The sequence below is a fragment of the Erpetoichthys calabaricus genome, chromosome 4 (genome assembly GCF_900747795.2).
Source record: "Erpetoichthys calabaricus chromosome 4, fErpCal1.3, whole genome shotgun sequence".
Lineage (NCBI taxonomy): Eukaryota > Metazoa > Chordata > Cladistia > Polypteriformes > Polypteridae > Erpetoichthys > Erpetoichthys calabaricus.
The window spans coordinates 187,450,312-187,477,701 of record NC_041397.2 but is presented as its reverse complement, the minus strand read 5'-3'; the positions used below and the strand labels follow the sequence as shown (position 1 = coordinate 187,477,701).

The following is a 27,390-nucleotide window of genomic DNA, read 5'->3' as shown; positions in this document are numbered from 1 at the left end:
ACAGCAATAATTAGGAATGAGATACATGCCAGAAATTTAGAAATGGTGATGATGGAAGTTATGGAAATGCCAAGAAGTAAAAGTGAGAGAGGACATACTGAGGTATGTATCATCTCCATCAAATCAAGCTGTAGTAGTGCATTCTGAGGAATATTTAGACCCCCTTTGAATACAGTGATAGGGGCATGGACATAGTGCAAATGCTTTAAATAAGCAATCAGTAGGACACACTTCTGTAGAGGGTAGCAAAGTGCAATGTAGAAATACGTTAAAATAAGTTGAGAAATGGAAGTTCAACTCTCCTGCTTGTTAAGTTGCTTCCAAAACATAATGCTGTCAAGCAACATATTTTAATGGGTTGAGACAGATGCAAATGTCATCTTGTCAAGAATGTGTTTAGAAAACTTTCTATGCAGAAGAAGAAGAACTGTCTCAGAGACATGGATTGTAGTAAAGTTTCAAAATATTTTCATTATATTTGACATGTTATACAGACACATTTTACATGTAAAGATTTTATGTAAAGTTGAATACCATTATGTGTGAAACACTTCAAAAGTCAACAAAAACAAAGTTGTCAACATTTTTAAGTATACACAAATATCACTTTGGCATATATGTGCAAAATGTCTGAACCATTCATTCAATTAAATATCTAACTCCAATAATTGAAGTAAAATTAAAGTACAAAGTGAGATTGGTAGGTGGAAAGGTGGGTAAGTAGGTAGGCGGTATTTTCTGTTTAAAAGGTTTAATTTAGATTGTGAATATTAGTCACAAGTCAGGAAAGAACAATAACAGAATTTCAAAGCCATTCAAGACATCTTTGATTCCGCTGTTCTGGTCAGCTTGGTATATGGAGTTTTATTGAATCATTTAATCTTATCCTTGACCAGATTATGTTGTCATTTAAAAATTTAAAGCATACCATAATATAGACAAATAAATAAATGTATAGGTTTTGCTTAATTCAAATTGATGTCCTTGAATGCTGTGTATTTACAATTTTTCATTTACAAGGTCTTTGGGGGTCAAGGCCTATTCTAGCAGAATTGGGAGTGAGGCAGAAGGTTACCCTAGACATACAAGTACACAAACACATTTACTCAAAGTTGGTGTCATCAATCACTTAACATGTACTGTATTTCTTTGGGGATAGGTCCATGTGAACGATGATACAATAAAATAACTTTCCACATAGGGCCAGTAGCTGAACCTGGGAGCTTTGAGACAATGCTGTGCACTGTGTCATCATGTTGCCTAGCATTGCTCCTGGTCAATATTTTAGAATGTGAATTTCTGGATTTTGCAAAGACCATCAGAAATGCATAGAAACAATTTAACGATGTTTAATAATAATAATTCATTACATTTATATAGCGCTTTTCTGTTTGTACTCTGTGGTATCTTATTAAAAATGTAATTGGAAATAAATAAACTAAAATATTTATTGTATAAATCTATATTTTCCGGCAGGCTTGAATGGCTTCAGACTGGTAGCAGAGAGTTTTTTGGGAACATTCTTGAGGACCAAGTGTATGTTTTGATAGATGCCTCTGAGTCTATGAAAAAGAAACTGAAAGTACTGAAAGAAACTCTTCATCAGCTCATCCAGGTTTGAGGCATACAGTATGTGTGTGCAAGCATGCATTAGTATTAATTGTGTACAAATGTTTGACCAATGTAAATCTACCATTTTCAGTGGAGGATTGTGGGTAGCCAGACTATTTTCTAGACCAGGGGTCGGCAACCCGCGGCTCTGGAGCCGCATGCGGCTCTTCAGCCTCCTTGTAATGGCTCCTTTTGGCCTTGACAAAAAAAAAAAACATGAAAATGAATAACGGCAATTTCTTAATTTAATTTGTATATAATATATGTAATATATATAATGTTTATTTACTACTACTACTGTTATACACTTTAACATCTAATTTTTATTTTTATTTATAATTTGTCAACTAAAATATGCGTCACATCTACGTCTATAGCCCTCGCCTTTACCTGCAGGTGGCTTCTGGAGTGTGCGACCCCTGCACTAACCATGAATAAATCCCAAAAATGAAAAATCCCAGAAGAGAACAGAGAGTTTAATTCTGCGTGGACAGAAGCATTTGCCTTCACCGCCAACGACGCTGGCTTACCGGTGAGCTTAATATGTGGCGATAAATTATCGAACAACAAAAAATGTAACGTTGAAAGACATTTTCGAAACAAGCACTCAGCATTCACTGAAAAATACCCAAGTGAAGATGAGTGAAAGAGAGCAATTTCGGAACTGCAACGGAAAGATGAACAGAGCAAACATACTTTCAAAAAGTGGATCACTTCTCCACAATCAACTACAGCTGCTAGTTTTGTGGCAGCTCAAGAGATCGTAAGGAGGGGTAAGCCGTTCACAGACGGAGAATACATGAAAGAATCGTTCATAAAAATATCAGAGCATCTATTCTCTGACTTTAAATGTTTTGGCGTAGGATGTTTTGGTGTTTGAGTGCATGATGACAGTGTTTGCCAGAGATGTACAGAAAGGTACACTCTCTCACTTCCCCTCCCTGAGAGAGTTCAAAGCAGTGAACATTCACATAAATTGTGATTATTTCCACCGTACAATTATTGCAATGCAAGCTGCATTTAGAGAAAGATTCAGTGAGTTCAGAAAGAAAAAAAACACTCTCTCCTTCCCTGGACATCGACCCATCCCTGCTGAACACATCCGCATTCACAGGAGTAAGTAAGCCCGATCTAGAAATTGAACTGGCCGCATAGCGGATAAAGATTTATGGGTGTCCAAGTTCAAATGCCTGACAGTGGATCTTGAAGAAGTCGCCCGTCAGAAGGCTACTCTCGCTAAAGAGCACAAATGGACTGATATTGAAAACCTCCCCAAACCCGACAAACTTGTTTTCAATACATGGAGTGCCATTCCCGAAACATATATGAACATGAAAAAATATGCATTTGGAGTCCTGTCCATCTTTGGCTCAACATACTTATGTGAGCAAGTTTTCTCAAGAATGAACTTCATAAAGTCCAAATATCTCTCCCACCTCACACATGAGCCTGCAGTCCTGTGTGAAGGTCAAAGTCACATCGTATAGCACCGACATAGAACAACAACAACATTTATTTATATAGCACATTTTCATACAAAAAGTAGCTCAAAGTGCTAGAGATGATCTGCAGCGAACTTCAGAAACAGAAGTCACATTAAACAGGTGAGAACAATAGCATTTAATAGGCTAATATTTAAAAAAAAAAAAAAACCACACATTTATTTCAGACCCGGAGCTGATGTAGGTTTTTTTGTATGTTCAGGTGCTTCAGTTGATTGCTGGCTGAGAGGGAAACCTGAAGAGGATGAGAGCACACTGAAATGGAATTTTATGTTTACTTTTTTAAAGCTGCTAAGCTACAGCTAAATGTTTTATTTATATTAAAGTGGGCTAGTTTTTATTTTAATTTTATACAGGTATAGGAAGGACTCAAATAGGCCTGCAGAGTTCAGTTAAATTTATTTCAAAGTAGGCCTACACATGCACACTGCACTTCTGTTTGTTGTATTCCGTGGTTGTAACATGTAAAATCTAAAAAAAGATTAAAACTTTTAAAAGTTTATAAGCTGTGTTATGTTTTGCGGCTCCAGACTATTTTTCTTTGGAGGAAGAGGGAGCAAAATGGCTCTTTTGATAGTGAAGGTTGCAGACCCCTGTTCTAGACATAAGCAACAAACTCGTCTGGAATAGGCACCAGTCACTCAAACAGTACCCAATCATAGTGACACTAAGCAAAGAAACAGAACATTGTGTTTCCTCTGAAATAGGGATGCTAGCTTCAAAGTTAGCAAATTATTATTATTTTTATACTTTTTAATCTATTTAATAGGCCTTAGTTATAAATGCTTAACTTCCATATACAATTTGCCTGTTTGTACTCATTCCATTGTAATTCACAGTCACGCATTAATATTGGGCTAATTTGGAAACTAATGAATTTAAACCACACATGTGTGTGATGTGTGCAGGAACTACAGTACCCCAACAAAACCCTCATGGGCACAACTAAAATGTACAAATACCACCCAATTTACAGTGAGTCTTTATGCAATTCAAAGTGAGTCTTTTTTATCTTTACAGGAACAACTACAGTACAAGAAGAAGTTTAACCTTGTCAAGTATGACTCTAAACCAAAAGCATGGCAAGAAAAGATGGTAGAAGTGAATGACTATAATCTGAAATATGTGTGGGCTTGGGTTAGAAACATTGAGGTAATATAAAGTTCAACTAAATATATTTAAGTCTGGAATTAGACGTCATTTTGAGTACATTATCAAAACCACAGTGTGAAATATTTATTTTAGGCTGGTGGATCTACAAACACACTAGGGGCATTGAGACTTGCCTTTGCTGATCCTGGTACCAAGGCAATTTATCTACTAACAGATGGAAGGCCAGACCAGGTAAATATGAGCTATATATTCAGCTTTTCTGCTTGTGAAAATATATAACTGTTGGTACCCATACAACTGAATGTGATATAGTAGGTTTCCATTTTGATGACTGAAATAAATTAAAATGAAAAGCAGAACTTTCTAGCCTATTTGAAAATGCTTTCTTTCAAGGTATTAGTCACCAATTAATTAATAATATTCTTTATGACAACTGGATGAACTGGAAGTTTTTATATTATACTAAAGCATTAAAAACATGACAAGTAGCTATGATTTTTAAGTTAAAAATGATAAAGGAAAATAAGATAAAAAGTACCTTGTCACCTGACATTCTGCATGAATAAACCAAAGGTAAATGTATTGGTATTTCACTGTATGTTATGTTTTATGACTCAGAACAGGGTATGCTAGAACAGAATCTTCTATATAGTACATGAAGGCAGTGCTTTGTTTATTTTATTGCGGGGATGCCAGGAACACACCCAACTTTGACCTAGCATGCATGCACTTACACACAGAGACACTGTTATTGCCAAAACGAATAAATAATCAACAATTAAACATATTATTCAAAGAATAGAAAAAGAATACACAGTTTCACCAAAGCCATGTATGGAAAGGTTCTTCCCATCTCCCCAACCGCAATAATAAATTGCAACACTAACAGCACACAATAAACACTAACAACAATGTCCAAAACAGTCCAGTATATCGGGGGTAGTTGATGATGGATGTGGGATTGAAACACCCTGTGAAAGCAATGTAAAGTTTTATCCTACCAGGTTCCCGATGTGGTGTGTGCCATTCTGCATTGGACTTCTTTGAAAGTTTAGGATCATCATCTAATCATTATGAACTCAGATGGACAGGCAGGCACAGGACAGCACATACATCCAGACAGAAACTGTAATTCTAAGTGGTCAAGTCGTAATCCAGTTGAATGTATGAGATGTATTAACAAACAGTTGGATGATGTCTCACCTACTCAATCTTCCTCCCAGCAGCCCCTGCACCCACCAAAGCTGTCCAATAGTGTTAAACCACTGGGGCCTCTGGGAGATGTAGGACATTTTAAGTAGCACTGCTACAACTTGTTTATTTTATTTCTTTGGGATATCATTCATGTCTTTAATTCAATGGAACAATGGTACGTAACACACAGCAAGTCAGTAGTGAGAAAATTGTTTGACATCCTTCCTGGTTACAAGGCAGTGCTTTAACGCGTATGGTGGGCTTAATTAAAGGGCAATTCCAATCCCAGTTTCTTGACATAGTTTTACATAAGCTAGTTCCACAGAGGAATAAGATCATTGCTGTTATAGGAATTTAGTTAAATTTACTTGTTCAAACTTAACTAATACACCTCATTTATTTACCTGATTGATGTAATTCAAAAATTCTTGGATTCTTTGTTTTACAGAAAGTTGCACAAAATGTCTGAACTAACCAAGTCCTAGAAGTTTTGAATTTGATTTTTACCTGAGCTGTAATTCTAACTGTACCATTTGATTTCAGTACCTTTGTAATTTCCTCAGTTAATGCTACATTTTGTACTGTTACAGACAATTGCTTAATAATAACAGACAGGCACTGTGCATGAATAAGTACAGTTCATAAACTTTTCAAGTAAATAAAATAAGTGTGAGCATTGCTTATGATAGCTTCACTCTCAGAAGCATCACTGAATCTTTCATAATGATTCTGTAATGTGTTGTTTAGGCCTGGGTATAAATATATAGATTTTCTGATTAATCCTTATTTTCCGTTTAAACAATTCAATATCGATTCTTAAAGTCTCAAGATCAATCTCTGAATCTCTACCCTGCTCAATTAGTATTTGCAGATTTTTGCTTATCTTCGTTTTTGGTGTCTGATCCAGTGGATGTCATTAATGTGCCTGTTGAGGTTTTCTACAGAAAAAGCACTTTATTACCTCCCATAGTCTGAGAAGGGTCTGGCTACAGGTAGGACTGCATAAAATGATGTGTCCTCCTTCACTGAAATCAGTGTCTTCGACACTTAAATCAGATATGTGGATGCATCAAAAAGAACAACTAGATAAAAGCAAAGCCATATGTAACAAATTTGGGAAATCATTTTCTGCACCCATAAATGTAATCTCAGTTGACATCCAAATATGCAGAGCCTAAACAATTTACACTGGATAGCTCCAAGCTTCCATTTAATTCACCTTGTGCCCGAAAAATAACAATCTATAGCAGTTTTTATCTGTAAAGACATGAGACCCTGCACTGGACTTTCAACAAATGATACAAGTTTTCACACTGCAGTATGCTATACCAAAGTGAAAGCAAAGGAGTGAACTTTCTGTACCTAGGGCTTATGAAGATCTTAAGCAAAGCATTGCCCTAACTTGAGACACCTGATTATCCGGGGCAAAAGATTACTTCATGATGAATCACATGTCTCTACATTAGAAATGATGGGACACCTGTGGAGGATCTGTTGCAGACAAGCGTGCTGCATTTCTGTCACACCAGGAACAACCTTTCTGCCTACCAGGCGAGGATTGGAGTTGAAGATGCAATCATCTACCTGCTGCACTGTGCCTACAGTCACCTAGATAAACCAGTAGGAACTCTCAGAATTATGTTCTTCTATTTCTCATGTGCCTTTAACACCATCCAGCCAGCCAGACTGGTGAGTAAGCTATTGGAAATGCAGGTGGATGCTCCCTTAGCTTCGTGGATCATGGACTATCTGACAGGAAGGCCACAGTTTGTGTGGCTATAGGGCTCTATGTCTGACACTGTGCTGTGTAGCACTGGTGCTCCACAAGGGACAGTTCTGTCACCATTCCTCTTCACCCTGTACACTACAGATTTTAGTTACAACACAGAGGGCTGCCATCTGCAGAAATTCTCTGATGACTCTGCAATAAGTTGGTAGTATCAGACATGGAGACAAGATGCAATACAGGAAGGTAGTGGATGGGTTTGTTGACTGGTGTGAGCTGAATCAACTGCAGATCAACACCAGTAAAACTAAAGAACTGGTAGTTGATTTAAGAAGATCACAATCTCCAGCCACTCCCCTGTGTATTAGGGTTGTGGAGGTGGAGATCGTTGAGGAGTACAAGTATCTAGGGGTGCATATGAGCAATAAGCTAAACTGGTCCAGGAACTCGCTGACCATATACAACAAGGGTCAAAGTAGGCTGTATTTCCTACGCAAGCTCAGATCTTTTAGTGTCAGCAACACTATGCTGCGGATGTTCTATAACAGCGTGGTGGTCATTTTCTTCGCTGTGGCATGCATGAGCAGCATCAAAGTGGCAGACATCAGAAGACTAAACTAATTCAGAAGGCTGCCTCTGTGGTAGGAGAGAAACTGGACAGCTTGGAAACAGTGGCAGATCAGAGAATGTTGTCTAGGCTTCGGTCTATTATTGAAAATGCTAATCACCCACTTCATAGTGTTGTGGTTGAACAGAGGAATGTTTACAGCAGTAGACTGACTAGCATCAAGTGCTCCACTGAACGTCACAGGAAATCCTTCCTTCCCACAGCCATCAGACTCTAGAACTCCTTTTCCGGTCACTCACCCACACTTTAAGCTATTACCCTTTTTTCTTTATTGGATATCCAGGTACATTTGTTCAAGTACTTGAAATGTGCAACATACTATCTGTTCTTGTGCAATAAATTGTCTGCTCTTCACATGAGAATAACCTTATTTGTTCTCAAAATGTGCAATATTAACTTAAGGTGCAACACTCTGTACTTTAGTTTGATACTTAAATTTTTTATACTTCATTATATTTACATGATTACTTTTATAAGTGCTCTTAGTGTAACATGTCTCTTGTCTGTTGTTAAGTTGTAACATAAGCAGTTTCCTTCAGGATAAATAAAGTTTTCTGATTCTGATATACAGTAAGCAGAGATACTGAGGTGGCTTGCTGGCTTTTTCTTCTTCTTCTTTTGGCTGCTCCCGTTAGACGTTGCCACAGCGGACCATCTTTCTCCATATCTTCCTGTCCTCTACATCTTGCTCTGTTACACCCATCATCTGCATGTCCTCTCTCACCACATCCATAAACCATCTTTTACACCTTCCTCTTTTCCTCTTGCTGGGCAGCTCTATCCTTAACTCCCTTATCTCAATATACCCAGCATCTCCCCTCTGCACATGTCCAAACCAACGCGATCTCACCTCTCTGACTTTGTCTCCCAACCTTCCAACCTGAGCTGACCCTCTAATGTACTTGTTTCTAATCCTGTCTATCCTCGTCACACCCAATGCATACCTTAGCATCTTTAGCTCTGCCACCTCCAGCTCACAAAGCTGGTCACACTACTGTCCTGTAGATCTTCCCTTTCACTCTTGCTGATACCTGTATGTCACAAATCACTCCTGACATTCTTCTCCACCCATTCTACCCTGCGTGGACTCTCTTTTTCAATTCTCTTCCACAATCCCCATTACTCTGTACTGTTGATCCCAAGTATTTAAACTCATCCACCTTCGCCAACTCTACTCCCTGCATCCTCACCATTCCACTGATGTTCCTCTCATTTACACACATGTATTTGTCTTGTTCCTACTGACCTTCATTCCTCTCCTCTCTAGAGCATATCTCCACCTCTCCAGGGTCTCCTCGATCTGCACCCTACTCTCGTTACAGATTCCAGTGTCATACACAAACATCATAGTTCTCTGGCTGTTGTTCCAAAAACCTTTTGAGCATTTACAATGTGTAGATCCATCTCATGACCGTATCAATCCCAGGTTTGTGTGTTGGCTAGTCCAATAAATGTTGCTTCTCTTTAAGCACATGTCTAACTATATTGCTACAGTGGAAAAAGTTTGCAACACGCCTCACCTGGCCAAGCAAGCGGGCAATTGTTGGAATTTTCAGAGCAGCTGGCGATGCCAAATTGAGAGTGTGCATAAAGCAACCAATGTGAAGTAGCTCCATAAGCTGTACAATATAGTTCATATTAGCGGAGTTGTCAGTGACGATGGCTGGTTCTTTTTCTTTTATGTTCGATTCATCCAAAACCTCTGTCAACAGGCATCAGTACTAGATCCTCATTTTAAAATGCTTACTTTTTGTCTGAGGAGGAACTGTGAGAACACATTTTCAAGACTGGTGACTGCTACATGTGAGCAACGGAAGATATGTGTAACTTAGAATTATAGAAAGTCACAAGTCTTCCCGCTGTATGTTTAATTTAGACTATTTCAAGATTATTTTAAATGTCCAGTAGGGGAATAAATTTGGCTAACAGTTTAGTTGAAGGGTGTCTACATGGTGATTCATAACACATAAAAAGGTTATTGATAACATTTATTATTTAAGAAACAATTTTTGATTATCTTATGATAATATTATTCGCAAGATGGTATAGATGTTTTATAAAGTAGATACATTGCATTGTGTTAATTCAAGGAGTCCCCATGATATGTTTGGACTCTGATATGGCGATACATATGTTAGGTAAATTATGGTGAATTTTGAAAGTGTGCAGTGTTGTGAAAAAGTTTTTTTTTTCTTTTTTAAAGAGTGATGATGTTTTGTTCCACACCTTACAAATACTGATGTTAACTGTTCATTACTAATTAAATATTTCTTTTTAAGTGTCATTCCATGCTTATGCATATGTTATGAAGTCACTATGTAGACACCCTTCAAATAAAGTTTACTAAAATTTGTCACATTATATTAATGTTCTCTATGCAAGGTTAAGTAATTTCTAAAAATGACACCACTTCAAATATATCAGTGCACACTAATTCAATATTGACTTGAATCTGGGCATTGGCATCAAATCATGGCATCAGTGCTAATTCCCAGCCCTAGTGTTGTGTGCTTAACCTGGTAATTTCATAGCTTTGTTTACACATAAACTAAGACAGTATTCATATTTGTATCTTGACAGTAGAAATTGATAAGCTATGTTTAAAAGATTTCCACTGAGTAGTTTGCAAGTAATTTAATGGGATTCTCTGCATGCTTTAAACTATATAGGAACTGACATGAATTCAAAATCCAAAATATTTACACTCTCAGAAGTGAGCCTGTATAAATATGTTGTTTATTAACTTTTCATTTCATGTTACTGCAAACAAAAGCCTCTTGAGATGATTTTGACTGAGACTGAGCTGCGTCCAGAAGTTCCTATTCACACCATCTCATTTAATTGTGATGATCTGGATGCCAACACATTCCTATACGAGATGTCCCAAGCGACAGGGGGAAGGTACCATTGCTACAGCTGCGATAAAAGAGAAGCTGGATCACCTCAGCCATTTGTGGTAAGATTTATATCATCATAAATATTAATTTTGTCTTAACTTCCCTACTTCCAAAGAAAAAGCATATCTTCTTCGAAAAATTACTTCTTATGCAGACTCGTGTAGTTAGCACATTTTCCCTAAACAAATTTTCCACTTATACATTTTATAGCACTATCTGTGCTACCTTTCTATGAGGGGTTGTAATCAGTCTACACCTCAGTGAATTTAGCATTAACATCTACAGTGCACCATCTTCTGGAATGAATTTTGTAATAAAATGCATTGTATTTTTCACTGCAATGAAATGACAAGCATTAGCTTTGTTTTTACATATCCCAGGCCAAATGGCATATAACAAGAGACATAAAAACCAGATGGACACACGGATACACAGACATGCACACAAACACTTGTCCTTTTATTAAGGTGGATGTTTCTACTTGATTAGCTTCCCATAAATGGAGTAAAGCACATTTTGAAGCATATGCTTTGATTTTTTTTTATCTAATGCTTCAATCAGATGAAATGTAAAATTTATATTTCAATCTTTTTTTGCTGGCTTTACTGTGGTGCATCAGTAAGCTTTTTCCTTGGTAGCTAACCTATTGACCATCCTCCTGTGTCTTATTACACCTTGCATTCCAAAACATTTATTAAATATTTTAGTCTTCAGATTTTAAAACTGTTTTTCCACTTATATGCAAATTTTCTGTTCTATGTTTCAAACTTTCAAGACATAAAAAATGAACAGTGCACAATGAAACTTGTTGTAAAACCATTCCGTGCAATGAATGCACACATTATTTTGGATATTTGCTATAAAGACAGATTGGAGTTTAAATGTAAAGGTAATGTGTACAGTAAGTACATTTCTGTACATTTTCTTTATCTTATCTTAATTATCTTGCAGGCCAATGGTGGAGTTGTAATTCATAAAATGTATTTTTACAATGTATTAAAAAATTGTATATTTTAAAAAACATAAAAATTGTGTATTGTAAGGCCCCATTGTGTCATTTTAGGTTACTTCTTTCATTGGAGTAAACATCTCATGTTGTCTTTCAGAGTGAAGATAAAGATTTACTACAGACAGAAATTCACCATGCAAAGCAAGATCTACAGAGGGCTCTCAAACTTCGTGCAGAGTGTGTCATGCTCGACTGGTATCATAATGGAAATGAACTCATTCAAAAAAGGTATAGTTTATTTGAACAACTTAAATGTTAATCACGAGTTTAGATCAGTTGTGGAGTCTAAAAATATTTTATTTTTTGGATAGACAAAGATATAAAAAAGTTCTAGAGAAAAACAAGATATTCCAAAACATATGCCATACTGGGAATTGTGTAAACCTTCATATGAACATGAAATCATAATAAATAGAATAAATATACTAACTAAATATTTCACACACATAAAATGAGATTTGAGCTCACAGATTGTTAAATCGTGCGATTTAACAAGTCACCAGCAACCCTTTTGTGCAAAAGTAAATGAACCTTTCACATTCCATCGCTTGTGATCCGTCCGTTAGCAGCAACTATTTCAACTCTTACCACCAACAATCAGTGTCTGACATTTTGTTGGTGGGATTTCTCCATCTTCAGTTTGTGAAGTTCTACCAGCTCTGTGAAGTTTGATGCAAGTTCAACCCCTTCAGGTCCAGCCACAGCACTTCAGCGAGATTCAGGTCAGTGCTATGGCTTAGTTAGAATCTCTTCATCCTAAGCCATTCTATAGTGGACTTACTTGAAAGCTTAGGATCATTGTGTTGCTGAACACACACTTTGGACCCACATTTAATTTCTCAGCATAGTTTAGTATTAATGATTCCCTCAAGGATGTCAACTTTCTCAGAGTCAAAGTAAGAAAAATCCATACAAGGAGACTGGCACTGCCATGCTCAATGATAGAAATGAGGTTTTGTTAGTGGTAAGCTGTGTTGGCTGTTCACCAAACATAGGCCCCCTTGTTATGCCCAAGTAATTTTTGGATCCAATTTTGGGCATTTTTAAACCTCTTTATGACGTTCTATTTCATCATCTACTCTTTGTCTTTTATTTCCGGCCCCAGGCATGGTTAAATCTCTTGGCACAAAGTCTCGTCTTGCAGGACATGAAAGTATCTCTCTGAAAAAGTCATGTCGCGTCCCAGGATTGTTTTTGTGTCCCTTGTTATATGTGGCAATTAGCAGCTCCTGGCGCCAATTACGGATGCGGATGACTCCTCACCTGTGCACTTAAGTGAGGACCGCCTGCATCACGAATTCCCCCGGGAACCGCTTCCGCCACACTACCACGCCCCCTTTCTAAGCCGCGAGTGCGGTGATTATTTATTTAAAAAGTGGCCTTTTTGACAAGAGCTGTGGACCCGCTACACCACAACAGCCAGCAGCTGATCCGTCCGCCTCTCCTTAGCGTGCGTTCAGCCCCCCCTTCACAACATGAGCGGGAGAGACATGAAGTGGCTAGCGTGAATCGCACCCCATATATATATATATATATATATATATATATATATATATATATATATATATAAAGTGTAGTACTGGTAGTACTGCCAGGATATAGACAGACGGAAGTACATCTGGGTTAATTGGGAGTCCCTTCAGCTCCCATTGGCGGCCCCCATGGAACACAGCAGGGTTGACCTATGGGACTACAGTTCCCAGCATGCCCTGCAGGCTTCTGTGTAGGAATTGTACACCAGGGAGGCTGCCACCTAGCATATTGGGGGAGAGAATATTCAGCAATCCTCATTTCCCCAAGTCTTTCCATTTCAGTAGCCTCCTGGCTGGGTAAGGATCCCAGTTTATGCTATTACTATATATAGTATTACTTAAACCTGTATGTTGTATGTAGTATTGTCTTTATGTTATTAGTTTGTAATCCTACACTGAATTAGCAATTAACAGTGGGATGATTAAACAGATATTATAATGAATATGCCCATTGTAGCACATGCTTGCATTTCCAGGTAGACTATATCAGTAGATTTGGTGGAACAGCCAGGGGATACTGTAGTACAACGGGACCACGACTCAGAAAAATGGGTGTTTTAAATAAATAATTGGGTGTGATTGAGAAGCTGCTCTCTTCCGTGGACTTTCCACTATTTAGCACCACAATCTGACGAGCCACTCCATTTTCCACCTGTTTGGGACTTGGTTACCTTAACCTCATTATGTAATTTTTAAGGACAGTTCAATAAGCAGTTTTTTGTGTCATCCATTATTACACCTGTTATCATAAAGATATTCACATTTTTAAATTTTCACTTACTTGTATATATTGACACTGTATTTTTTATTGATTGTTCTCACTGTATATACTAACATTTTACTCACATATTTTTTAATTTCAGTATGCTTCTATAATTATGTTGTCTAGAACCACAGAGATTAGTGGAAAAAGATTTAAGGGGGAGTTGGCTAATCTGGTAAACCTGGAAAAAGGCTGTTAAAGTAGTGGTGATAGTGATGATCTACATCTAATTGTTACTTGTGAGCATTGGAGAAGTGGAAATAAGGATCTTAAATTTAATTTCAGATAAGCATGTATTGTTATTTTTTAAATTAGAATTATAAATCCGAGGTTTTGGCATGATGTTAGATGGATATGTGCTTAACTGGGAAACCGAGCTCTTTGGTGTTTGTTAATTTAACATATTGTATTGCAAAAACCATTGAATATAAGTGAAGAGACATTATTCATAATCTGCCTTAACCCTCATTCATTGGTCAAGAGTCCTGTCTTCAATTCACAACCTTAATCGCATGTGAATTATGTTTCCTTTTTATGATGACTGTTTTTTTCCGAAAGTGTCTATTCTAACAATAGTTTAGCAGACAATGCACATGGTTTACACATTTTGAGCATATGACTGGATAACTGACTTGTATTTTTTTTCCAATGGGCTTTGTTTCATGTCATTTGCCATTGTACAGCATTTGTCACAATTGCCTTGTATTATAAATGTTTATTTCCTTTTTTCTCATCAGTACAAAACACATGGTAAGTAACATATACAAAATATCAGTTTTGGGTGGAGTATTTCTTTAAACCTCTTTAGTCTTGAGCAGAGAAGGTTGCATGGGAACCTAAAGCTAATTCTTGAGGACATTGGTGAATATTAAGACTGAAGTCAACAAGCATTTCATTGCCAAAATCGTCACAGGGTTCAGAAATAAGTTTTCGAGTCATGTACAGTAGTTGAAATGGTACCCTTTAACAACATTGAAAAAGTATCTGCATAAGACATTGGTACCTCAATCTTTTTTTTTATGTTATTATGTCTAATTAGAATCCATTCAAGAGCCCTTAGTGCATCAGTTGTTCAGAGAAAAATAAAGGACATCAGACTTGAGAAAAGGCCTTTATCTGCCACTAGTTGGAGTCATACATTTTATCGTCACCATAAGGATGGGTTTCGTGATCTTAGACCTGCTGATGTGAAGTTAAAGGATCTACAGAGACAGAAGATTAAACATACTGGTGGGTGTTAAATATCATTGGAAGTAACATTATTTTATGATGAATTAAGATACAGCTCAATTTTGGGACCAGAGAATCTAAAACAGTCTACCAAGACACATAAACAGAGATACTGTTGGCTTTTTAAAAAATGATGATGAGCTATTAGGACAGTTTAGCTCTTAGCTACATTGTTTAATTTTTCTATGATATCTTCTCTGTCATTTCAGCTCACACAAGGTCCACATTATTAGGATTTATAAGAAATGGTGTGAAAATTACGGACAGAAGTACTACTCGTGAAAACTGGTTATTGCCTGAAACTGAAGAGGTTTTTGAAGATAATTTTTCTAAAAAACATGAAGTTATAACTGGTACGTTTTATGGTTAAAATACACGGCTTGCATAACCATACTGCAGCTGAATAGTCTCATACCATTTTCCAGTAGTGAGGAACGAGGACAGTGACTGTGCAGGATGGCAGAGATCTTTAATAATCATGTTTGATTTTCTAAGGCACAGAATCTTGTATATCTCCTGAACAGAAGGTGGATAAGTGAAAATAATATTCTGTGCCGCTTTCACAGCCGTCTGTAGTGCTTTACGGTCTTGAATCAATCAGGTGCTATTTCAGGATATTACACAGCCAGTAAGGTTGGACTGCACTGGACACTTGTATTAGTTTGTCAGGAGTTTTACTGAGATGTCTAAGGAAGTACAGGCATTTTTTAACATTTTTTCTAACAGATGAAATACCAGCTTTTTCCAGGTGAGAATAAGCCTTGTGGAGCAGAGAGATAATTGCATCCTCCACTCCAATCTTTATCTGACAGGCAAAGTGCTGTGGGCTCAGGTGGTCTACCACAAGAGGACTCATATAGTCCAAGACCAGCCTCTCAAAGGTCTTCATGGTGTGAGACATAGGTGCTACTGTACTATAGTCATTAGGTGAAGAGGCGCCTGCCTTCTTTGGAACAGGAACACTGCAGGATATTTTCCACAGCAGCAGGACTTTCTAGAGCCTTGGGAAAGAGACTGAACAAATGACAGAGAGCACCACAAAGTGGGTCAGCACAGGCCTTAAGAACTCGAGGACTGACTCTGTCTGGTCTTGCAGCTTTTCCTGTGTGTAGCTTCTTCAGTTGTCTGTTTCTGTTAATTTTGATAATTTAGTCATGTAGGTGTGGGATTATTCTTTCAAAATAGTTTGTTTAACTGAGTACAACATTTCTAATTGCAGAATTAAATTTAGATGGTAAAAGAAAAACAATAAAGAAAGCAAAAAGAGAATCTAAACAGTAAGTTATTTTATTTTTCTTTTGCCTGTAGTGTATATTTTATATGAATGGCCTCTACTTTGAAGTATGCATGGAAAGTCTATTTTGTATTATCTAGTAATTTTTGCACTCAGATGCTATGCCTGCTATAGGTAATAAATATTGGAATTTTATTATTTATTATGGATTTAATGTTTATAATAAAATCTTGATGTATGTGTGCACACCATATATGACTTTCTACTCCGTACAATGAGCAAATCTAATTTATGACTTTTAATGTTTTAATAACTTTATTCAGCATTATATGAAGGGAAAAGTATTTTAGCATTCGTTTTCTAATAAAGAATATACTGCATTGATAACAATGTTTACGTGGAATGATGCAATTGAAAAAAATCCTTCATTGTTTTCAGGAACATTATGTTTATTATTATGTATTATTATGCTAAGTATGTTATTATACTAATTGTCCTTTTATTTAAATATATACATGTCCATTCCAGTGCTCCTTATTAAGATTAAGGCTGGGAGTAGTTGGTGCCTATCTTGGTAGCCTCAGGAAAAAAGCAAAAACCAACTTTATATGGGATACCAGACCATCAATGTACACACACACACAAAACCAGACAGACCCACCACCACAAGAACTCACACTGGGCCAAGTCAGAGTTGCCAGTTAACCTAAGGTGTATGTGTTTTGAATATGGAAATAACCACTGTGCCACAGTGCAGTCTTTTTAAATTAAGTGTTGATTTTGAACCATGTTTTGAACCATACTTGCCAAACAGTAATTTATAATCCACTTTGCAATAAAGAGAAAGTTTCCAAGAAGAAAAGTTTATAAAGGTGAATTAAGTAATCCTAGCAGCAATTCCTTCTTTGTGTGACCAGTTTTGGCCACAAGAGTTCTCTACATCAGAGTCCCCAACTCCAGTCCTGGAGGGCCCCAGTGGCTGCAGGTTTTCATTCTAACCCTTTCCTTAATTATTGACCTGTTTTTCCTGACGTAGAAAACTCTTGTGGCCAATAATGGTCACACAAACAAGGAATTGCTGCTATGATTACTTAAATCACCTTTATCTACATACTTGATTAACCCAGAGACAATTTACGTATGCACAATTTTTTTTCATTTTATCTCTTAAAGAAAAAAAAAAGAAAAAACTGTGATGGACTAGTGCTCTTTCTTTTTCTTGATCCTAAAATGTGATTACGAAGGTTCAGTGGATTAAGTGAATGAATAAAATAAAAATGTTACGTTTTCATTTCTCCTATACAATTAAAAAGTGAATTACCTACCAAGATAAAATAACATTTTCACTTGCTATGTCATAGCATTTTGCATGAACGCATATAGAAGTGAATACATTTTTAGCAGAGTTTAAGAGAAGTTTCCATAATGACCCGCCAGTGCCCTTAACCTGTCCATTTGTATTCCTTTTTGTTACTCCTTAGCATTAATAAGGAGAGTGTTAACATTTCCAACTGAAGTAAAGTAACCTTTATTCCTACCAAAGATGATGCATACACTTGTGCAGAAGATTTGAAAGCTTGTAGATAATGATGTTCTACAATAAGATTCTAAAACTACCACCCTTTAAGCTCCAATATTTTTTGGGGTAAACATCTATTGCTGTAATTTTTCAGAAAGTATTTTATGATGATGTCAATCACTCTGCGGTCCTGGCTACTTTAAAGATAACAAAATTTCTTAGTAAGATCTTCTAGATGTCTAGACATATTTGGAGTTTAAACAAATTATTGCATGAAGTATATGAACAGAAATGGATATGGCATAATTCAGGTGGTCTGGCAATGCAGTGGATAGCATTGCTTCCTCCCAAGTCCAGTAGGCTGGTCTGGATTCTCAATCTTTGTCAATGTGGAGTTTGCATAGTCTCACTAAGTATATTGTATGTCGGTATTCCTCTTCTCACATCAAATCGATCATAGGTTCGGCTCATATGTGTATGACTATGCATGTGTGTTTGTGTGTGTGTGTGACAAGTGATGGGATGTGACCCTGTCTAGGCTGATTCCTGCCTTGGACCTGCCATGCTTCTGGACTGGTCCTTGATCCCTACCCCGTATCCCTTGGATCAGAGCAGGTTTGAGAAGGAAGTGATGGATGAACATTTTGAACATATGAGAATTATGTTGAAATTTTAATAATACTAATATAAATATTCTGAACATTGTAACTTCGTGAAATGCACAAAAATAATAAATTATTTATGTCCTTGTGCTTGATGCCCCTTTCACAAAAACATGGAAATTCCAATGATTTGATGGTAACTTTGAGACAGGAATTTGACATTGTGATCATAGGGGTAGCTGTTCCATACATGAATTAAATTATACAAATTTTTTTCAGTATTTACAATTGTGAAAATTAGGATGCTAAAAAAAATCTTCACTCATTTATTCTTGTATAAGTTTTACAGTATTCACTTCAACAAATAACATATAGTACATAACATACATATGTTGTTGTCTTTCAGCTCCTTGGAGTTGTCTTCTTCTAGATGGCTTAAAGCCAATAGTTTGGTGGCCAAGAGGTTAACCATCCTGGATGCATTAGCTCCAACAGTTGTGCTACAGAAGGCAAAATATGTCCCAGTATTAGACAAACATGTCTGCTCCAAAGTGTTTGATGAGGTACAGTATCTGTAAAGACAGAGGTAACATTTTACCCTTTTATATAAGCGCATATGCACAGTATTTTTAACATTTTTTGTACAGCATTTGTACAGTATGTAACAGAAATCTAATGTCAGGAGATTTTAGGGAGTTTTAAAATTAAATACATATATTTGTTCTTGCACACAGTCTTTTCTATTATTTCATTTTGTAATCCATTCATTTTGCTTTGGTGTTGGTCCATCTATGTGCATATATTCTTGCTTGCTTTATTCTTTTTCAGGGTAGCTTGGAATTTTGTATTGTTTAATTCAGTTTGCTTTTGTATGGCACTCTTCACTGAGTTCTCAAACCCATTAAATCTAATTTAGGGTCACAAAGGGGCTGGAGGTTTTCATAGCTGCATGGGGTGTAAGGCAGGAACCAGTCTTGCTACATGGTTTTCTGTTATGAATTTTGATATATTCTTTTATTTAATGGTTAATAACTATGAATTGTAGATATTTTTGAAATTGCTATATTGAGGAAAATGAATAGTAATGTCCTTACTAAAACTGACATTTTCTTTTTTATTTGTATTCCGTTGTTTATAAGGATTTCATTACAGTGAACAGATCAAAAATCAGTAAGTCATACAGTACTGCATCTCCTTCAAATTAGATTCAATATGCCATCCCTTTCTCTTCTAAATGATAAACAAAGAAAAAAAATTCAGGTGAAGTGATCACTTGTATACCCAAAAGGTTAGCAAAGGTTTAACATGTTCTGTTAATTGAGGGCAACATTGATGAATGTCTAGCAGATTCTAAAAAACTTCTGAATTGTTCCTCGGAATGTGAATGAATCCTTTTTTAATTAAGTAAAATAGGACATCCTGTTCAAATTGCACCATAGTAAGTATGTTAGGATTCTTATTGTTAAACAACACAGAACTAATAAGGTCTTGTAATACCAATAAGGACTAAGCAGGGGATATTTCCAAAATGTGAAGCATGAAGCAGGTCTCTAAAAAGTAACATCATGACCTAGGGCCGCATGTATAAACGGCGTGTACACAGAAAAATGTTGCGTACTCCCATTTCCATGCTCAAATCGCGATGTATAAAACCTAAACTTGGTGTAAAGCCATGCACATTTTCATGGTATCTCAAACCCTGGCGTACGCAAGTTCTCTGCTCGGTTTTGCAAACTGGCGACACCCAGCATCAAAGCAGTGCCTTTGTTCCAGTGTGGTTTCCCTTTCTTTTTTAAATCCACATCCCTCACAGGGTTTTATTATATACACTGAAATTAACTGCATATTGTTTATTAGTTTAAGGCATCTGATTGAAATTAACCTGTAACAATATAATGGTCCACAGAATAGCCAAACTATTCCAAATACCATAGCTGCTTTAGCGTTGTTACTCTCACTGCACCTTCTTCTTATTCTTTCAGCTGCTCCCATTAGGGGTTGCCACAGCGGATCATCTTTTTCCATATTACTCTCACTGCACCACTCGGAGTATTTATATTGCTGTATCTGAGTGTGGAATCACAGCTCTACAATACAACAGCTGATTGGAAAGAGAATTATCGGTATACAGCATCTAGCACATGCTGCTTCAGCCATGCTGCCTATTTGAACTGCTCTTATGCGACAAACGCTTCAGAGCCTTTCCTGCACTGACCTCGCGGTTCAGAAACAATTTCATCCCAAGAACTATAAATGCACTCAATCAATCCATCAAGTGCTCCTTGTAGAGCTGTTTGTACTTACAAGTACAATTACCTCACTGTAAACTTGCGATACAGTTATAATATTGCACAACTTGCGCCATTTTATAAAGCGTGTTTTTACATATAATAACGATATCATTTTTAAGATGAAATGCAGCAAAATGTTTATTATATTATACAGATAAAACTTTAACTTCATTTAAATAATCTATATTGTTAATAATTAAATATGTGAGGACACGGTGTTGCAGCGCTAGCAAGGAGCTGGCACTCCATTCATGGATTGTTCCTGCCTCGTGCTGTATTCTTACTGGGGCTGGCGCAACACTGGAAGGATAGATAGATAGAATAATTAAACATGTACTACGAAGATATTTCAATGCTCCTTAAAAGTTTTGAAGAATCGGCTTTCTCAGCTTACAGATGGCTTAACGTCTATTACAGTGCTGATTGTGTGGTGATTGGGTATTTGAAGAAAGAAAAGGAAGGACGGGAATTGGGGGTTAGTACGTTTGAAAGAGACAGTACTGCTGCAATAAATAATTTCATCGAAGGTCACGCACAGCGCAGCAAGCATCTTGCGTGAGGCATGAACGATCTGTGGACCGGGCACCAGCTCGTCGCTATCACTGCGCTACCCTGTTCCCATGTTTAATAACATGCTTTAAATCCTATCATCATGAAAATGATATCAAGTATACATCTCAGTATTTAAATTATTCAGAGAGCTGTAATATCATGAATGTAATGGATTCTGTGTCCTGTCGGAGGAAGAGAGCCCGTTTAAGAAGCACGTATTAATTCACACACATAGAGCACATAGAAGGACACATACAAAACAAAGCATTTGACATGCTATTTTAGTTATGATGGGATTTGAGAAACTAGTAAATTAAATGATTTTAAGATGAAGTTTATGATGTTCTACTTTAATGACAAAATAAACTACGTGATTAAAGTGGAAATTTTCGAGATTAAAGTTGACATTTCGAGCTTTTTTCCCACTGTGTCCCTATTTTTTTTTCTTTTCTCTGTACCCTATTAAACTTTCATATGACTCTCAGACGGTGGGCTACGACTCACCTTTTGGCGGCGACTTTGATATCTGACAACGTCTTTTTTATTTTGGGCACTGTGCGACTTTGTGAACTTGAGCTTTCGAGTTTCTCTGACACTCTATGTCACTTGATCAACTTCCTTTTGTTGTTTATACCACTGTTTAAACCAACAAATAGTAAGTGTTTCCTTGTCTTCACTTGGTATTCACTGAAATTCTTGTATTTTCCCCCATGCTTTTGCCATTGCTTTTTCACAGAACGCTGAGCTTAAGGGCTATTTATATTGATGTGCATATTCAAAGAGGTGTAATTCTGGGAGGAGTTTGGGGAGTGGCAGCAGGCATGTGCATGTGCATTACTTTTCACGCTGCCCGGGATTTATGGAGTGGAAGAACGTGGAAGTTGGCAAACGCAGAGGTTTATGCATATGGATTTTTTTGTGCGTAAGAACATTTCCGCTTTTGTCCGTACACCATGTTTTAGTGTGAATTCTACGCACGCCGTTATGCATGAGGCCCCTGGTGTCATTTTTGAGTCTGTGTTGAGAGAGGTCCATGTGTTATACAGTTTTGAGGGTGACATGGACCATGTTTGTACAAATTGACAAAAAGTTTATTTTATTTTAAGATTTCCTAAATTCATTATCTGAAAATCTAATTGAAGGATTCTGTTACAAACACTGTTTCAGCTTATCCAGAGGGGCATTCCTTAGAAAGTCTGCAGATACCTCCTATATTTTTATTGCAGCTAAAAACATTAGTAATCATAGTATATAGTGAGAGAAGAAGGAGATGAAGAAAATTGACCTGGTTGCTTATAGCAAAGTATCTGACTTGAATCCAGTAAATTAAATGTTTTGATGAAAGTTTATATTGGAACCAGAGTTATTCACAAGATGCAAATATATTGTCAGTATACAAGTACCAAAAAGTCACATTACAGCATATATTGCATATATTAAATATTGTGCACCTTCAAATTGGTTGAAAAATCGAATTATCTTGTCTTGTGCAATCTTCACGCTGAATGTAACTCCTGCACTGGTACTATATTATAACTGAACCACTAGACTCTTACTTAGTGGGCCTCACCATAGATAACCAAATCTGTTAATTTCTATTTGATACTTTCTTTCCATTTTATAATATATGGTTTCACAAATGAGTAGAAGAATTGAAAACTAGATTGCTTTATACCATGCACTGCAGTAAGCATTTGCATTTTTTATGCATGGCTTCTTTGTTTTCCAGATAAATAAAAAATAAAGAGTCTATTTTTTAAATAAGAATTCTTGTTATATATTTGAATACACTGACAGAGATAAAATAAGAAAATGTTCGTTTTAAAAATAATATTTCTTATAGCTATTGTTAGATGAAGATACAGTATTATAAGATTGGTAAATTTTAATTTATGTTAATATACAGTAGCTTAAGAATTCCAGGTTCCCAACTACAATTCTTGTTGTGCTCTTTTAGAAAATGTTGTTGGATTGATCTTGCATTTCTGTACTTTGTTTCAATTTCTGTTTAGCAATTTCAACCCTAGAATATAATAAATTCCAGGGTCTTCCTATCAGGAAGCTCTGATGCTGCATTACGAGTTACTGTATATACTATGCTGTAAATACATTGAAGATTTGATGCTAAATGCCACCCTTTAACTAGCCAGTTCAGTTTTTGAAATAGTAGAAGAAAACACTTTCTCTACTGTATTTCCAAGAGCTTAAGTTACAGTCTCAACATCAGTGTGGAAATTGGTCAGTAACGATGCATGTTTTAAAAAAAAATTATTTTTCTTCTGGAAGAAAAGAAACTGATTCCTTGAGTAGTTTTTTGGTAGGAAATTTTTCTCTTTGGCAAAAAAAAAAAAAAAAAAAAACAAAGGTAGCATTGTTGACCTAATTTAACACAGTGTTTTTTAATAAAATTCTGGTGGATGGCTTTCTGGGCTTGAAGATTTTCATCTTTATAGAAACGAAAAAGGAAATACTCACAAAATGAAATTCTTTACATATAAAAACCTAAAAAAAAATAATAATAATTATATATTTGAACTCTCTAGTTATTAAAATTTTGTGATTACTCATTTTGGTGATTAACAAAAAACAGTATGTATAAATTCATTATCATCACAGTTATATGTTAATAAGAATTCCTCTGATTTAATTAGATTTTCCTTCTACTGTAATATTAATAAAAAATTATAACATAGGAAACAAAAGGGATTGGTTTATAAATTAACATTCTTACTTCTTTGGTTTTATTATCACAATTGAAATAAATATCTGACCATATTAATTATTTCTCCATCCTAAGTTATTCTTTAATTGAGTCTCCTGTAAGAAAGCTATAGCTTATTTTATTTAACTAAATATTGATATCATACCTTTCAATTTCAATTTGTGATTGAAACTTTTGACAACCTACTTATTAAAGTTTAATGAGTCATTACAATTATCCACTCTTTGTTTTTTATGTCATATTTCTCAGTTAAAACATATTTGTTATCCTTGTTAGATATAGGATTATAATTTGTCCTGCTTGCATTAAACTGCTATAAATTTTAATGTCAATAGATGGCTCTTGCCTCCTTTTAAGTATGCAAGCATAGCATATATGAATAGAATACAAAATATGACAAGTTAACTATATTTAGTTTCTGTCTGGGTTTGAATATTGGGGCCTATATGTAGTATATAGAGTCTTTGTGTTCTTCTTGTCTGTTGTATACGTGTTGAAAAGGCTCTCGGAAGCAACTAGGGAGTGTGCAGCCAACCCGGACCATCACAATTGCCAGAATCAGTAGATCATAGTGGACAGACTGGAGCATGAAGGAGATGAAGGAGGTTACTGATGTAGTTTTGTGCAAAGCCTTTTAAAACATTATAGGTAGTAACAGAATTTTATATTAGATCCTGTAAGACACCGGGAGCCAGTGAAGACAAAGCAGGATGGGTGTTATGTGCTCACTGCTGCTGGTCCATTCTTGAGGCAGAGTTTGAATCAATTGGAGCAGTGATAGAAGATTTGAAGTGACACCTGACAGTAGAGGGTTACAATAATCGATACAGGATGTGATAAGGGCATGAACAAGTTTCTCCGCATTAGAGAAGGAGAGGAATGAGCGAACATGGGATATGTTCCAAAGAGGGTAGTAAAAAATGTTCTTAATGTAATTAATGTGGGTAGAATAAGAAAGGGTGGGATCCTAAATGACATCAAGATTCCTAGCAGAAGAAGAAAGTCTGATGATATCATCACCAAGAGTGCTAGAAAAGGAGTTCATTTTCTTAAGATGAGCTTTAGTGCCAATTAATGTGTCTTTGGTTTTGTTGCAGTTTTATTTTAAATAGTCCCTAATAATCCTAAGCCTAACCCTACGTCTAACCCTAATGTTTCTTCCGGGTCACTGAGGCAAGCTGTGAGCTGAGAAATTCTGGTGAACTTTCACTTTTAACACTAAAAAAGATCTGAGTATCATTCACATAAAAATGAAAACTCAGTCCAAAGCTATGAATAATAGGGCCAAGGAGAAGCATGAAGATGTAGAACAGCAGAGGGCCAAGGACAGAGCACTGACGAATTCCTTGTGTGACTTGTGTTGAGGTGGACCTACCTTTGCCAAGACTAACACACTCTTGCCTATCAGTCCAGTTACATAGGCTTAAACTACTGGAGGGCAACGCCAGAGATACCCAAAATGTTCTTCTTTCTGGACAGTAAAATGTCATGCTTGCCAGTATGAAATGCTAAGATTTAACAGAATTAATCTACTAAATAGCCCAGATTTTGCTGCCATAGGCAAATCATTACTTAGGTTTCACAGCAGACATAGGTTTCACAGCTGCGGTGTACTCTGAAACCACATTGAAAGGTTTCCATGTGTTTTATACAAGTTACGGAACTGTTGAGTTGGGAGTCCACAATGCGCTAAAGAGCTTTAGACAGAAAAGGTAAATGAGAGGCTGAACAATGTTCTCTTTCTCATCATCAAGACCAGACTTTTTTAGCAGTGAGGTGTCTGTACTCTTTACTCACTATTGTTTTGGAATACTTATTTGTCAGTTTTGTAAATTATTAGACTTTTTTGCTTATCTATTACTTTTGATCTATTACTTACTCCTGACAGTACTAAAAGTGTACAAACTAACAGTGTTGTATATTATTGGATGGCATTGCTAATTACATAACATGACATTTTCAAACTTGTTCATTCCATTTGAGGATAACGGAGGGCCTAGCCTATTCTGGGTCCATTACAGGGCCCACTCACACACATTCACAAAACCAGTTTGGAATAATCAGTTAACCTAACCTGCACATCTTTTGGATATGGAAGGAAAACACATACAGATACAGGGACAGTACAAACTCTATATGGACAACAATTGCTCACTATGTCACAATGTTTCTAATTGCAAATTGCATGCCCACTGCTGGCTAAAAAACCTAGGCTAACATTAGTAGACCTAATGGAATCTCTGACTACTTTGTTGTACTAATACTGGTATTTCAGAACTTTTACCTTTTTGTTACTGTGGCTGAAAAAATGATTAGGCTCAGCTTTTCCACAGCAAAATATTAGTCAGTAAGCACAAATAGTATAAATCCTCCATTTTTTTAGTTTCCCTTTTCTGTTGTAGTTTCCTGCAGTACTATACTGTTACACCAGGGGGCACTACTGTTGCAAAAACAGTACTAGCAGTGCTTTATATATTCCTTTATGAGAGCTTTTGCCAGCATGATTATATTTCAGAATTTAAAAACAAATTCTGATTCAAAATACTGAAATAAATATTTTTCTTGAGCTGATTGATTGAAAATTTTCACTTTGTGGCATTTCATAATCATGGCATACTTCCTAAACTTTATTTATTGGCAACATGAAAACAAATATCAGTAACACAAAATATTATGGTGGCATACACATTATATGTACACCTTGAACAGACTTGTCTGTTAGTAAGTCTTGAGTCTTTTTAGAAATGTTCTTGGTAACAATAAAGCAAGGCAAAAATTGACAACCTTGTATTAATGAGTGTTAATGTGCTTGTACCCTGTAATGAAATGGCATCCCCCGGGAAGGTGTATAAAAAAATGAAAATCTTATCCCGGAATGATTGAGACATCAGGAGAATTCTTGATTCTTATTCTATCAGTATTCACACTGGAATTTTGTAAAGTGAATGAGAACTTACTGTAATTTTATATAGTGTCACTAATTGTCACAACTGACTTCATAGAGAAGCAGGACGTTAATATCATATTCAATTGACTAGTCAGTATTGTGGCACAGTTGTCAGTACTGTGGCCCTCGCTGCTCCAGAGGAGGGTTGCAGGCTCAGCCTGGCACTGCCTTTGTAAAGTTTACATCCTCTCTCCATGTTTGGATTTCCTTCTGCATCCCAAAGGCACATAGAGTATATTGTGATAATCGGCCAAACTTTACCCACTCAAGCAATTCTTTATTTATTTAACTACAGTACTACAGTACATGGCGGTAATA

At 36.3% G+C, this 27,390-nt stretch overlaps 1 protein-coding gene across 1 annotated transcript in view; it reads left to right on the top strand.

Moving 5' to 3' along the window:
- The window catches only part of LOC114651175 (von Willebrand factor A domain-containing protein 3B-like), a 257,875-nt gene that overhangs the window by 91,544 nt on the left and 138,941 nt on the right, over nt 1-27,390 (top strand). The window contains exons 12-20 of the mRNA XM_028801128.2: nt 1,477-1,615; nt 4,134-4,265; nt 4,359-4,457; nt 10,548-10,730; nt 11,778-11,908; nt 15,015-15,205; nt 15,415-15,558; nt 16,425-16,482; nt 18,967-19,123. Of these exons, the coding sequence (XP_028656961.1) occupies nt 1,477-1,615; nt 4,134-4,265; nt 4,359-4,457; nt 10,548-10,730; nt 11,778-11,908; nt 15,015-15,205; nt 15,415-15,558; nt 16,425-16,482; nt 18,967-19,123 (1,234 nt within the window). The remainder of the gene's footprint in view (nt 1-1,476; nt 1,616-4,133; nt 4,266-4,358; nt 4,458-10,547; nt 10,731-11,777; nt 11,909-15,014; nt 15,206-15,414; nt 15,559-16,424; nt 16,483-18,966; nt 19,124-27,390) is intronic.